Genomic DNA, 13,967 nt, shown 5'->3' with positions numbered 1-13,967 from the left:
CTGTTAGGGCATATAGTTTCATTCCGTCATATATATTTACTAGATTTTAGGCCTGTGTCTAATACACGAGGATTACGACGTTATCAATATTAGATGTTAATTTATTATAGTTAAAAATCTAATATATTGTTTTGAGTAATAACAAAATTAATCTATACATCAACACTTTTGAGTTTTATATTGAAAAAATTGTTAAAAATATGTTCGTCGAAATTGTTTACTGTGACATGCTTAGCGACATTTGAATAATACAAAAAACAATATGTCCATCAAAGTTGTAAATTACTTTTAAAATCTTAATATATTTACAATAAATATTATTAATTTCCAATTAAAGTTTTATCTTTATACTATAGAACAAATTATTGGATATATATTAGTTATTATTTCATTGGATATATATTACTGTACTTATTATTTTTATTGGATATATATTAGCAATTATTTCATACTTTGTGGAATATATATTTGTGGAATTCATGTTCTTATTAAACATAGAGCTACAAAAGAGTCGCATACATTTCATACTTTTGACGAATAGAATCTTCATATACATGCAGTTGAAGATAGTGATTGTCTAGTTGCTCCGTTTAAATCAACTTGCCAATGTGACAAATGAAAAAACAGCATACCGAGTTTTCTAATCTCGAAGTTTGCACTTTATTAAAATGATTCAATATGCTAGTAAGTGAAATTAAAAGATAGCAAGGTCTGTGCAAATCCATGCTCCTATATAATTGTATCGCTGAGTGGTTATGTATACATAACCAACTGTTATATGTTTGTAGCAAGCTTCTAGACCCATGATTACGAACATTGGCTTATCTCTATTGTCAAGGCCCTCCCTGTGGATATTTGCTTTGACACTAAGTTTTAATATTTCAAACTGATACATGTATTGCTAAGATCATAAGATTTATGCATCTAAACACACAACATGTGACATCAATAATGTAGTAATTTGGGTACAGAAAGTAATTAATATACCTGTTGAGGGACAAGAAAGCATGGCCCCACTTGAACTTGCTTAGCAACAACTCGCCATTTTCTACCTCACCACTGTTGGAGACATGCAGCAAAAAGAACATATCTATTAACATAGACTAAAAGAATATTTCACCAATTATAACAAGATGGTGAATGATGAATGCATATTTTTTTAGCAGCAAACATCAGGCTTACATCGTGTTACCGGTGTCTTTTAACATGGTATCCATTAAGTGCATGAACTAAAATCATATTTTTTATATCCTTAAGACCATAGACCTTTTACTTTCCCTTTAAAATAACCTCATATTAGTATATTACAGGTGAGATATGTTGTGATCATATCACAAACATATGCTTGTCATGCTTTGTTCTGTTTTACATTCACAATAAAGGGTAATCATATTAACTCTTAATTTTCTTCTGGCATTAAAACCTTCTAACTCAGAAGGCCATAACCGGCTTCTGGCACTAACTAAAACCTACCTTCTGAACCTACATGTCTGTAACCAGTTTCTCTCTTCCCATTCTTATTTGCTTAGAAACCTTTAGGTATTTTAATATCTAAAATTCTGAATATGTTGTGTAGATCAAAACTACTTATTACACCCCTAGGTTCGGGGATGAGGAACTTTTTTGTGGGTTCATGCTTTGCAACACAAGCACAATAATCCATAAAAGTTGCAAGGTAGCCAATGAACATCACCTTTTCTATCTACATATTATTGCTACAAGTTGAGCTCATATAACCATATCAATGAACATCACACATACTTACTTACAAAGGGGTGAGGTAGTTACCATATAATTAGACCCGCAGATAAAGCCTCCACACAAGATAACTCGCAGGGTCGACCATAATTTACTGGATTCACAGCTACCAACCATGGTACTGCACGGCATACAATCAATCAATTTATAAGGAATATAGTAATTATACTAGGTTTGATAGCTTACAAATTCATCAAATACATTAAAATATTGCTCATACACTCTATGAAATATGCATGCACCAATTGTAGTATATGGTATAGTTTTTTTTATACTGTATTTTGATATGTTCACAATATGCCACATTGGTTTTGTCAGATTAAGTCAATGGTATAACACACAAATTTTTTAAAGCCCTTACATAGACGGGGAGCAGGACATCGTAGCTTTGTAAAAGGTACATCATCCAATCGCGCCCAAGAACAATCTACAACAGCCAAACCTTTCCTTGTTATCAGGTCTGAATCTTCCTTTGAGATGCATTGCTGTCCAACAGGACTGTAACAGCAAAAGTCAACATAATTAATAAAGCACCAAAAGAATACACAGTAAGCATGATAAAAGATTCAAGTAACAATTGTTTTATAATTTGTACAAACTAACCATAGAAACTAGGAAGAAACCACAGAGAGAAATATTAGATACCTTAATGCAATGCCTCCAAAACCATTTCCTACTTTTAACTCCTGCATAAAATTTGCCAATCATCAAATGCAAGTAAAATAAGCAATATAATAGTCTAAAAAGGTAGTATCAATTGTGAGTCATCTTCCTTTTAAGAACTTAAGATAAACAAAGTAAAGGATCAATGTTGTTGTCTGTAGAACATCAGCTTACTTATCTCGGTGCTCCAAATTGATCCATGTACACAAGGTGTGCTAATTTAGCCATCCTTAATGTGAAGTCATACAGTTCACATCTATCATTGTACAGTTAACTAAAAATGTGTTATATGCTGGAAAAAAGTCAATGTTTACTAATTTCTCAAATGTCCTAAATGTCTATTGTTGATCGGTGAAAAGATGTGACACTAGTAAGTACGTTAGTTGATCAAGTGCATGTATATGTTACATATAAGAGGTGAGGGTCAATATAATAGTGATGTAACTAGATTCATTTTAATAGATGGAAGTCTAGAACTGGATTGAACACATTAAATGAGAGTTGCTCTCACTCTTGTTGTCTCAAGCTCTTCTTTTGAAATTAGGGCTCGGATCCTATTTGAACTCCAACATTGGTATCAGAGCTTGACCTTTTACACCTGTCATCATTTATGATTAGATATATACAAACTCGCAAGTGATAAAGGGGTGTTACGTAACTGATCTGCATGGCAACTCACGACAAAGTAATTGGAGCTTTGAACACTAATGTCACTGCTTTGAATTCGTATGTAGCTGTGTTTGCGGGAACTATGGAAAAGATGCAATTGAATGTGAATGATCTTCAATTAAGCATGAAAAGAGTACCAAGGCTATCAGAAAATGTGAAAATGGTTATCAATTAGACAACTACTATAGCTGGAAAGAGATGGGGGCTACAATACAGTTATTTCTGCAGTCGATCATTGCAATAATGTAGTGGTAAACTTGATGAGGTGTTTGTAGCTCATCTGAATAATTCAACCAAGAAATTTCCGATGTGATCGCTTCTTCAAGATGGATCAAACACCGAGTAACTGAAAACTTTGTTTAGTAAAAGTGAACAGAACCAAGTAGATGGGTAGACCTATGGTCTGAGCTATTGGTAGACTTATAGTTCGGAGGTTTGCCAAACGAAGTTTTGCATCAGTTCAATTCCTTTATCTGAAATTACTCGATCAAGCTATGAAGTTGACAAGATATAGAAAGAAGCTTACTATACTATTTGGAAATTAGGACCTCCTAAGCTTCCTACCATTGCTAGTGATACTACCAGCGCCACTTCTAAAACAGTGCCTAGTGCCATGAATGCAACCCCCTGCGTCAATAGCCTTACCTTCCCCTAGATTATCATCCATTTTCCATACTTCAACAACTGCATATGCTTCAACTTATAAAACACCTTTTATGGGTCAATCTTATTCAAAGTACAACGACAAACTTTAAGCTTTCAATACCCCTCAAACTCAATCCAAAGGTATGCCAGCGAAGCACTTGACCAGAAAGAAGTATTGTGAAAACAGGAAAAGTAATGAACGTTTAGTGTACTGAGATAGACACACCAGTGTGTAAATGCACAAGCAACAATTATACATGTTACTTTGCCGAGGTGTTTCTGAGGGAATTGCGTAACATTTTTTGCCTATGATATTTCTAACAAGAATATCACTACTAAAGGTGAAAATATTAATTTGGTTCTAACGATATCAACACATTTTGTTACAAGGATTAATCAAGAAACAATTGCTATGCATGTTAACAGTGGCAGCACATATGACTTCATTAATTTGGCATTACGCCATTACCAAAGCAGTTACGACTCAAGTTGTAGCTAATTGATTCAAACTTCACTGTCGAATTTATATGCCAGGAAGTTAAGTGGGCAGTTCAAGGTGTACCTTTTTGCACAGATTTGTTGGCCATGCCTATTGGGGGATCTGGTGTTGTATTGGAAATTCAGCAGTTATAATCTCTTGGTGACATTAATTCTAACTTCCAATGAACAGAAATGCAGTTCAATTGAGAGGGTCAGGAGGTCTTAGAATGATGTGGCCTCTCACAATACTAAAACAAAGGGGGTAATGGGGGGAGCCCTAGCCCCGGTACCACAATTGTATACCCATCAACTCACCTCGTATGAGCCATATGATGCCGGTACAATACCTCCATCCTAATCCCCACATGATCTGGGCACCCCGAAGGATCGAACCTGCGTCTTTAGAGCTTCACATGTGTGTTTAGACTCTCACAGTACTACTTCACGGTCTAACAACCAAGCTTATTATTGAATTCAAGTGAAGGCCTAGCTCAGATTTGGTCGCCTAAATTGTATGAAATGGAGTCGAGTGATCTTGGTCTTCAACAGAGGCAGGAATTATCTGCTCTCTTGAACAAGAATTCTGATGTGTTGCTACCCTCACTGAACTTAGGACCTATAATAGGATTGGGCACACCATAACACTGAAGGAGGGTAACAATGCAGTACATTTGAAATCATATAGGTACGTTACCTTGTGAAAAAACAGCATCAAGAGTTGGTAGGGGAAATGTTGGGAATAGCACAAGGAAGGAGTTTCATGATGAGACTTTCATATTTTATATGGGCTCATTACCATTTTTTAGGTCAAGATTATCTTGATGAAGGGGATACTCATTACAGGTCAATATAAGACAATGTTTAGTAGCTGCTTAAGTGTCCAAGTGTCTATTGTTGCTAGGTGGGAACACATGTCTTAGTGTGCAAGTGTGAAATTAGTCAAGTGTGTGTGTGTATAAGATGCTAGTCAATGTAATAGTGATGTAAGTATGCTCATTTTGATCAACGGAGTGAATGGGAGTAGAGTAGCTCTCACCCTTGTTGCCTTGAGCTGTTCTTAAGAAATTAGGATTCAAATCCGATTTGAAGGCTCACTAAGTGACAAAACTTAAAAATTTTATTAAGCTTACTGACTAAAGTAGTAAAGTGGCACGAGAACTTGTAAAATGATTCAGTTCCCAATGTGGAACACCGAAAAAACTATGTTCCAATTTTATGACATTAGCCATAAATCAATATATTCTGCAAAACTTACTTTCAAGAACCCGAATCTAGCAAGTTTGCGCCCTGTACATCTTTTAACATCACATTGCCCAAAATCCTGAAGCAAAACACAACTCATTCATAGTTTTCAACTTGCAAAATATCTCTTTCATTGGTAAAGTCAAAGTTGAGGGTTTGTAAGAAGAGGAGTAACTAATATATCTTATGAGAAGCACAAAATCAAAAGGTGATCCTTAAAAATATAGCCTATGCTTAATTTTACCGTAATGCAACATACATTCACCTTTTTTTGTGTTGTATGCAACTACTTCAATACGATCGTATGTGACATGCTGACATTTTCATGCAACTACAAAACCATGAGGTAATACACTCCCTTTTTTCTTTACCATTCAATGAACCAATATTAATTGCAAAAAAATTAAGTATGATACAAAACGAAAGTTTCGGCATCAGAAATCACCATGCAAGAAACTGACACAATGATATCCAAACATACAATAATGAGAAAAGGCAAAAACAACATAACAATTTACTTGTCTCGGCTATCAACCCTAACCTAATACGCCTACCACAAAAATCACTACAAAGTCACCGAATTTACAAGAATGAATACACTCAACTCTCAATAATCTTGAATACCTTCACAATGTTTCCACTATCACAAGAAACTCCCAATTCTCGAAAATTTCTCTCCTACACAATGAAATATTTAAAACCTTAACTAACGACTCCTAATTAGTCTATTTCGCAACGTATCAATGCAGGATAAGAAATTGGGTCAATAACTAACAAAAAGAAACTAAAGTAAGATGTTTAGAATGCCCAAAAAATTGTTACATTATAACATAACAAACCCGAAAACCTATGAAATTAGATACAAGAAAACATACCCACATAGCTAGCTGAATTTTAGATACCATTGGTGACTCTTCTTCAGATTCTACATCATTAAACAAAACACATTGTTAACACTAAAGATACAAACTTTTTTATCTTTTCTTTAAAGTGGATAAATAAAAGATACAGTAACTTTTCTAGTGATAGAATTATATACCTGGGTCAGCAGGAAGTGATTCATCTTCACTGAAAAAATAGTTAAAAGTGTGTGAGCAATAAAATAGAATGAATTTACATTATAATATAAAGGAGGATTGAAATTGGAAATATTACTGATTTGGTTGATGTGCTCGACTGGATTGAGGTTGTGAATGATGGTTTTTGAATTTTCTAGATTTGTTGTAACCCATTTTTGGTGTTGTCTGCCGCTTTGTTTTGGTCTGTGTTTAGGTTGCTAGTTGCTTCAGAGGCTGTTAATGAGTTAATGGGTATGAAAGTTGAAGGGTGCGGAAAACCGAACCAAATTCGGTAAAAACTGCTCATTAGAATCGACTCACTATAGAACCGATGGTTCGGTTTGTTAACTATTTATTTAACTACTGATTAAAATCAGTTTAATTAAAGTCGGATGTATAAAATCAATTGGTTGGAAACCGATAAGCTCCGTTTTGTATATTAACTTTAACATGGATGCTTAAACAATACAATGACAATTGTGGTGGCGGTCTCGGAATAATGATATGAGGAGTGATGGAGATGATTCGGTAGATTATTGACGTAAAGGTAATTGATATAAAAATTATACTATGATTATTTTAGAAATTAGAATAATAGGTTTTGTAAATTAATTCATTAATGATATTTTTAATAAGCGTGACGGTAGTCTAAGTCGTCAACATAAGAAAAAGAGTTTAATGGTTAAGTGAGCAACTGAGCATGTACTTAGGAGGTCATTTTAACACATTTAACTCTAATGTAAATATATTAATTAAGAGGTATGTACATATGTTTTGTATTTTGTATAGGCGGATGTTTTATACACACCCCTTCAATCTTTTATAAAGTGGTCCTTTATTTATTTATTTTTATTTTTTTAGACGATCTTTTGTTTGTTTTCTAGCCAGTCAAACACTTAATGTTCATTTGTTTATTATTTTCTTTTGCAATGGTATTAGCTGATACACTTAATAATTTATTTTCATTTTTTTATTATATAAAAAAATTCTAAATTAAATAATAAATTATAAATTTTTTGCAGATTTGAAAATTACCATCATTTTGTATTCTTTTAAAGCCCCTGCCCAATATTTAGTTCTAAAAAGATATAGGTATAGGTGGATACAAATATACATGTAGATATAGATATAGATGTATAGATATATGAATTATGATGCGATAAACATTAAAAGAAAGAAGCTCAAATCATATCGAATTTGAGAGATTATCTTAAAAGAAAGAGATTTGGTTTATTTATTTCTCGATATATACATGGCTATATATATATATAATGTGGTATATGTATAGGTAAGACTGAAATAAGGAAATAAAGTATTGTTTGAAGACAGGAAAGAAAGTTATAATAGCGATAGACAAACTACAAATGTTGTCCATGTGTTACCAAAAATAAGTATTATTTTCGATTTCCAATGTTATTCTTTTATGTGGTTCAGTATCTGTTTCATGGAGGGGGCTTTTGTATATATGGATAAAATACATTACACATGATGTAAGTACAAAATGTTGGGTGTCTTTCAAGAAAGTTTCATTTTTCTTTGATTCATTTTAAATATACTTTCACAGTTTACCTCAATAGATTTTTTAATTTAAATTTTAACCGAAATCTATTTCATTCTACTTACTATTTTTTCAAAACCTATCTCTTAAAAGTTCTAAATGGGTTTTAAATAAAACCATTTGGTTTTAAACTTAATATTCATATCTTTATAAACAAATAAAGATATAAAATTTATATCTAATATTGTGCTATCATATTATTTTTAGTTTTTTCGGTTTGGTTTCAAGATGACGTGTATATAGTGAATGAAATATAAAGATTAGAATGTAGATTATTTATTCGAAATGCAGGAAATGATTGATGAAGTATATAAAGATGAAACCTAAGATTTTAATAGAAATTATTTTCTTATGTAAATGTAAAAGCTTTTATTTCAATCTCCAAATTTTGTTTCCAGGTGATTTAATATACATGTTCGGTGTTTTTTGATTTGTGTATCTTAAATAAAAGTTTTATGCAAATTCAATGTTTGATAAAATACTTCAGTCAATGTTAGGATTCTCACATTACAAATGGTCAGTATTGGTTTATCTAAAAGTTTTAGATTTTTTGTCAAGTATTTATAAGCAAAACCGAAGAGTCACTTCATTGAAAAGGGTACACACTCTTGATCTTTAACTATTGAATTACAACAATGTTTTTAATATGAGATGATATATTTGCATTAAGCAAACTCATTAGTACTTGAAGCGCTAAGTAAAAGGACATAGTGTCACAATAGTAAGAGACCGGTTTCGAGTTCAAAATACATTAATAAAAAGGGATTACAATTTTGTTTGGCTTCTAGTTGTTGTGCAGACTTACGTGTTTTGATTTTCGGCGTCTGCTTCTTTTGTTTTAGGTCAGTCTCTATGTTTTTGGTGGTTTTGACGGTATTGGTAGCTTTGCATATTTCTTGATTCGATATGAGCCTTGCAGATATTAAAGCATTCACTTTCTCATGTTATCTAATCTCTCATTAGATTCATCACTTACTATCAATTTAGAGTCCCGATAAACCTATATAACAAATACAAAATCTCAATAACTCTTTATTTTATCACACAACATTTACACTCCTTTATAAAAAGTACCGCCCCCTTCCCCACTTCGCACATTACAGGTTTGATATCTCTAAAAACCCTTTATCTTTATTACTCGTACTGTTTTAAAAATCTTCATTTCATATACCTCTTTTGCCTTTATACATATATTTACACAATCTATCCCTTAACTTCTATAATAGCCACACTATTTCATTTACATCAATTACATACACTACTTACTGTCATTGTCACAAACTACCACTACCGATCACCATCACCGCCATTGTTAACGCCGCATTGCGTAGATACTTTTTTAATATTAAAAAAATATATTTCAATAAATGTAACTTACAATATTGCAAAAACAAAAGTAAAAGGATTTTTTTTTTTTTTGTATTTGTGTTAAATTGACTTTGTATAGTTGTTATTAGTTATACTGGTTGTTTAATTTAACTAGAAGTTATTATACTCTATTTTACCAAGTATTCATTAGTTAAAATTTAGTTATGAGTTTATTGTTATCATTAGGGATGTCTATCAAACCGTTAAACCGTCAAAACCGGACCAAACCGTGGTATATGGATTGGTTTGGTCACATTGAGTTGTTAAGTCTGGTTTGATAGTTGAAATTTGAAAAGCCAGGTTCATTGGTGCGATTACGGTTTAAACAAAGAAAAAATTGTCATAAACTGGACCAGACTAAAAAGTATATGTGTATATAATTTTTGATAATATTTAGCCGTTTAAAGGAAAAGGAAATAAGAATTTGTTAATATTTAGCCGTTTTGATAATATTTTTCGACAACATGTTTTACTACAATGAATATAATATATTTTATGTAAATATTTTATTTCAACCTTGTATGTTTTTGGAGGTAGAAACTTTTTCTTGTTAATTAAATCATGTGGGATTTATATAGAAATTATTTAGCGGTGGATTTTTTTTATTGTTAGCTCAAACATATATTGTGTTTTGATAATGCGATAAATGTTCGTGATGACTTTTTTGTCACATATATATAAAAAAGATTATATGGAAATAAAAGAATATAAAAAAGATTATATGGAAATAAAAGAAAGAGAAATAAGAATTTGAAACTGTAAAACCGGTCAAATCGGACCGGCTCACAGGGTCTGATCTGGTTCGGTTTGAAATAGTTGGTCTGATTTGGTTTAATATATCTTAAAACCGAAAATGCCGATTTGGTTTAAGACTTAGTCAAAACCGAATGAAACGGGTCAATCAACACCCATAGTTATCATATTTGTGTTATGAAAAAAAAAAAAAAAAATTGCTCATATTGTTAATGCTAAACGTTAAAAAAATCTCGTGAGGGTGATACATCAGTTCATGTTCTTATTAAACATACCCCTTTTAAATCTTGTGATGTACAGTCGGTCAAATAAAAGAGCGGTTGCAGAAGCTGGCGGGGTTCAGGTTGTGCTGGATTTAATTGCTTCAAGTGGGGGTGATACATCAGTTCAGGCGGCTATGTTTATTAAACTTCTTTTCTCTAACAATGCCGTCCAGGAGTATGCCTCCATTGAAACTGTCAGATCTATAACTGGTAAGTGTCTGCTCTTACTGAGAGATGTTCAGTCTGTAAATGAGTATATCAAATCTGCTTTTTATGTTGCATCTCAAGTGATCCATATCCTTATCTTCTATAAGTGGATGCTGGCATACTATTCCCATAACCATATCAGAAGTTCTTCATGTAGTATATACTAATAAGCTAGAGGTAGCAATTTAGGTTGGTCAGACGGGTTGGGTTACAGGTCAAAACGGTTAATTTTGGTACGGATATAAGTACGTTAGTTTGGTTCAGATCGTCTTCGAAACACTTTTTGTCAGTTTGAAGAAGATAATTTTAACTAATTAGTGTGTCAAATGTGATAACCCAACTAGATATTAACAACAATAATCCAAGTTTTTGAATTTAACAGTTTAGGAGGTTTTATGTATTTCATGTACACTTTGGGCCACTTTTGACCCATTTGATTTTCTATTTACTCGATTGACTCTCCCTGACCCATTAGAGATATAACATGGAAGTGTGGAACTCAATTCGCCCATCCATACGTGAAGTGAATGGGTAGAAATTGCCATCTTGTGGATGTTATTTATTATTTCTTAACAATAGTAGTCGGAAAAAAAAAGCATGTATCAAATATTTTGACAAATATTTATGTTTATTACAACTAAGCAATTATCATATCCGCGGCTCATTGCACATTAATACATTCTTTTAAGAAAGTGCTGTTCGGAGGTTGTATGCATGCAAAATTCTTTTTGAGCAACTTTCAACTCTTTGTACTCACCGTCTTTTCAGCATTCTTTTTTATTTTACCCAATTGACATGTTAACGATGCATTGTAACCAATCCATATCAACCGATTTATAAGCAAAGGGTTTATAATTAAGCTGATCCATTTAGGCCCCCTATGTAAACTAGGTCATGTGATAATGATATATACAGGATCAATGTAAATATTATGTCTGGAAAGTATTATGGAATACCTAGTGTCATTATTGAACATATGCTTTTGAACTGAGTTGATCTCTTTTTCATGCTCTTAATTGAAACCTGCAGCTGCTGTTGAAAAGGACTTATGGGCCAATGGAACTGTGAATGAAGGTTATCTGAAAGCTCTAAATGCACTTTTTGGGAACTTCCCACGTTTGAGAGCCACCGAACCTGCAACACAGAGCATCCCACACTTAGTCACATCCCTCAAGACTGGCCCAGAACCAACTCAAGAAGCTGCATTAGATGCACTATTTCTTCTCAGGCAAGCTTGGTCTGCTTGCCCACCTGAAGTCTCTAGTGCCCAATCAACTGCTGCTGCTGATGCAATACAGTTCTTGCAGCACTTGATCCAGTCAGGTCCTCCTAGATTTCACGAGAAGGCTGAATTCTTGCTGCAGTGTTTGCCTGGGATATTAACAGTTGTGATTAAGCGTGGCAACGATTTGAAACAGTCTGTTGGAAACCCTAGTGTTTACTGCAAGCTTACACTTGGCAATACCCCTTCAAGGCAAACCAAGGTACACTGCTTGTACTTTGTCACTTATGTAGTATTCGTTAATTTTCACACTAGACGTGGGCCTGAGGTTGCTCCTTGGCCTTGGTCGATCCCAAATGTTTGAATGTCTGTCCTAACACTGGATTGAAACCCCTGTTAAGCATGGTCCTTGGTAAAAGCTCAGTTATAGGACTGGTTGGTCCATAATGTTTGGTTAAATGCATGGACCCTTGAGCACCAGGCATTTAGTTATCCATCAGTGATTAACGAATTGGGGAATCTTGTTGATTCAAATCTATAAAATCAATCTTTTGTATTGATGACACTCTTGGTAAGCGATTAATCTACGAGAGTCTTGGCAAAAGGCATGGATGCTTTGCTTAATGTCAAGTGCATTTATTGTTCACATTTGGTTCTCCAGCTGCCATTGACACCAATAACTAAGTCTATGTTTCATGATTTAATAGGGCTATGATGTGCATGTTGTTCATGTGCTTAAAAAGTTCTTTTTTTTTGTTCAATGGTTTGCAGATTGTATCAACTGGGCCAAATCCCGAGTGGGATGAGAGCTTCATGTGGTCCTTTGAAAGTCCCCCCAAAGGCCAGAAGCTACATATCTCGTGCAAGAATAAAAGCAAGATGGGAAAAGTAAGTCCAAATAAATGACATTATCCATTAATTGCTGTAATGCACTATATATTGTAAATATCAAAAGGTCGAGTTAGCCTCTCAAAATATACTAAAAAGAGTGCACTGCCATAATTTGGAATTGGCCCCAATCATGTTGCTTTTGTATGGATTTTTTTTTGGAAAGCTCAATTTAGAAAATGTTATATTTCTTTTCAAAACATCTTAAGTTGAAAGCAAGCAAAAGTTATCTTTATTTCACACGGCAAACAAACTCACATAATCAGTATAGTTTCCAGTTTTTTGAATGATGGCATGCATTGCTTTCATACACTTGTAACTGATGAAGCTATCTTGTTTCTGCAGAAATCATTTGGAAAAGTGACCATCCAGATCGACCGTGTTGTCATGATGGGGGCAGTAGCTGGTGAATATGCTTTGCTGCCACAAAGCAAAAGTGGGGCCCAAAGGAATCTCGAAATTGAAATTATATGGTCAAATGCAGTATCCAACTCAAGTACATAGTCTGCTAAAAAGTCACACGCCCAATTCTCTCTTGGTACAGAATCAAGAATAATACCGAGTTTGTTGCCATCCCTTATATAACAGAAGAGCACCTCACATGTTTCTTTTCATTTTGAAAGTTAATTACGACAAATAGTATATAATATAGTTATTATTTAGTCCATTCTTTTGTAGAATCGAAAGTATAGCCACGCGATTTACACCCAACTTTCTTGTACCCGTTTGTGTTGTTTGTCTGTAAAATATTTGTAGCTTTTGTACTTCGAGATGCTGCAGCTAATTCTTTGTCTGGTTACACAACAATTGCCTTGTATCTGGAACACTTGACTAGTTTCTTGTTAAAATTATCTATCAAACAGTTTTTTGGGTTGTGTTCATCCTTTTGCTGGCATCTTTTCTAGTAATTGTCAGGTTTGATACTTCTTACTTGAACGTTTTAGTGTGAAATAAATATATCATAATTTGTACTTATCCGTATTCATTTATAAAGGAATAATAGTAATAATGTGTCTTAATCCACGATGGTTCTCTTGTAGCAGTATGACAGAAATACAAAACCGTCTTCCTACCTTATATGAATTCATATGTATCTATATCTACATCTCGTCATTCCTATACGTTATTTTGCTTTTGACAGATTAGATATCAGTATCATTGTTGTTTTAAAATTGTATCTTGGGCCGGTAAAA

The 13,967-nt window shown here is 33.4% G+C and overlaps 2 protein-coding genes across 2 annotated transcripts; one reads left to right on the top strand and one right to left on the bottom strand.

The window, feature by feature from the left end:
* Window positions 1-694: 694 nt before the first annotated feature.
* LOC122604535 (18S rRNA aminocarboxypropyltransferase-like) lies at window positions 695-6,793 on the bottom strand. Its single transcript, XM_043777422.1, has 9 exons — window positions 6,613-6,793; window positions 6,497-6,525; window positions 6,333-6,382; window positions 5,471-5,536; window positions 2,404-2,444; window positions 2,120-2,256; window positions 1,789-1,879; window positions 988-1,059; window positions 695-845 (listed from the first exon to the last, which is right to left on the bottom strand). The coding sequence occupies exons 1-9, from the start codon at window positions 6,687-6,689 to the stop codon at window positions 695-697; spliced, it is 714 nt and encodes a 237-aa protein (XP_043633357.1). The 5' UTR covers window positions 6,690-6,793.
* A 3,642-nt stretch (window positions 6,794-10,435) lies between these two features.
* On the top strand, window positions 10,436-13,655 carry LOC122603962 (protein CELLULOSE SYNTHASE INTERACTIVE 1-like). The gene is made up of 4 exons (XM_043776830.1): window positions 10,436-10,667; window positions 11,694-12,148; window positions 12,658-12,774; window positions 13,120-13,655. Exons 1-4 carry the CDS (start codon window positions 10,451-10,453, stop codon window positions 13,276-13,278), a joined length of 948 nt encoding a protein of 315 aa, XP_043632765.1. The 5' UTR covers window positions 10,436-10,450; the 3' UTR covers window positions 13,279-13,655.
* The last annotated feature ends 312 nt before the right edge of the window (window positions 13,656-13,967 follow it).

This window comes from Erigeron canadensis, chromosome 6 (genome assembly GCF_010389155.1).
Source record: "Erigeron canadensis isolate Cc75 chromosome 6, C_canadensis_v1, whole genome shotgun sequence".
Lineage (NCBI taxonomy): Eukaryota > Viridiplantae > Streptophyta > Magnoliopsida > Asterales > Asteraceae > Erigeron > Erigeron canadensis.
The sequence above is the reverse complement of the archived record's forward strand: the minus strand, read 5'-3'. Positions and strand labels throughout refer to the sequence as shown.